This window comes from Ciona intestinalis, unplaced genomic scaffold, assembly GCF_000224145.3.
Source record: "Ciona intestinalis unplaced genomic scaffold, KH HT000083.2, whole genome shotgun sequence".
NCBI lineage: Eukaryota > Metazoa > Chordata > Ascidiacea > Phlebobranchia > Cionidae > Ciona > Ciona intestinalis.
This window is the reverse complement of record NW_004190405.2, coordinates 6644-7243: the sequence shown is the minus strand read 5'-3', so window position 1 is coordinate 7243 and position 600 is coordinate 6644. Positions and strand designations below refer to the sequence as shown.

Sequence of the window (600 nt, the reverse complement as noted above, 5' to 3'; positions counted from 1 at the left end):
ATGGCTGCAATGCAACAGAGTAATTTAAACCAAGCAATGGCAATGGCAGGTTTGTAAAATACCACAATGTACAATAGGCACCAAAAATGCAGGGGAGGCAGGGATAGTCAGACAAGCATTTCTATAAACCCAATTTTTGGTTATCTATATACTAATTGAGCCAATGCCAAAAAATTCTAGAGTATGCCTGCCCACCCTGCCACCCCAAGTTTGGCGCCTATCTGTTCATCATTAAACACAAGAAACCCCTCTCTAACCAGTTTTCCCTCATAGCTGCCTACCCCATGATCCCATCTGCCTACTACGACCAAACTGGAGCATTGATAATTAACAACAGTAGAACTGGTGGTCCTGTCCGTCTATTTGCACCAGGCCCTATGTTTATGAATGGATCGCAACACCGTAAGTTTCTTTACCCCGTCTCACTCAATATATTACTAACCGTTATCTCATTACAGCATTAATGGCACCTCCAATTGCTGGGGCCAATGGTTCAATGTTCAGATACAACCAAGCTTCGCAACAGCAAGCAGGTATTCTAATTCATACACCATCAAAATCACCAATAATTAACACAACTTCATTCACAGCTACGGCTGT

The 600-nt window shown here is 42.5% G+C and overlaps 1 protein-coding gene across 1 annotated transcript in view; it reads left to right on the top strand.

Moving 5' to 3' along the window:
* LOC108950267 (pumilio homolog 1-like) overlaps positions 1-600 on the top strand; it is a 2401-nt gene continuing 1801 nt past the window's right edge. Inside the window, exons 1-3 of the mRNA XM_018815526.1 lie at positions 1-49; positions 274-402; positions 459-598. Of these exons, the coding sequence (XP_018671071.1) occupies positions 1-49; positions 274-402; positions 459-598 (318 nt within the window). The remainder of the gene's footprint in view (positions 50-273; positions 403-458; positions 599-600) is intronic.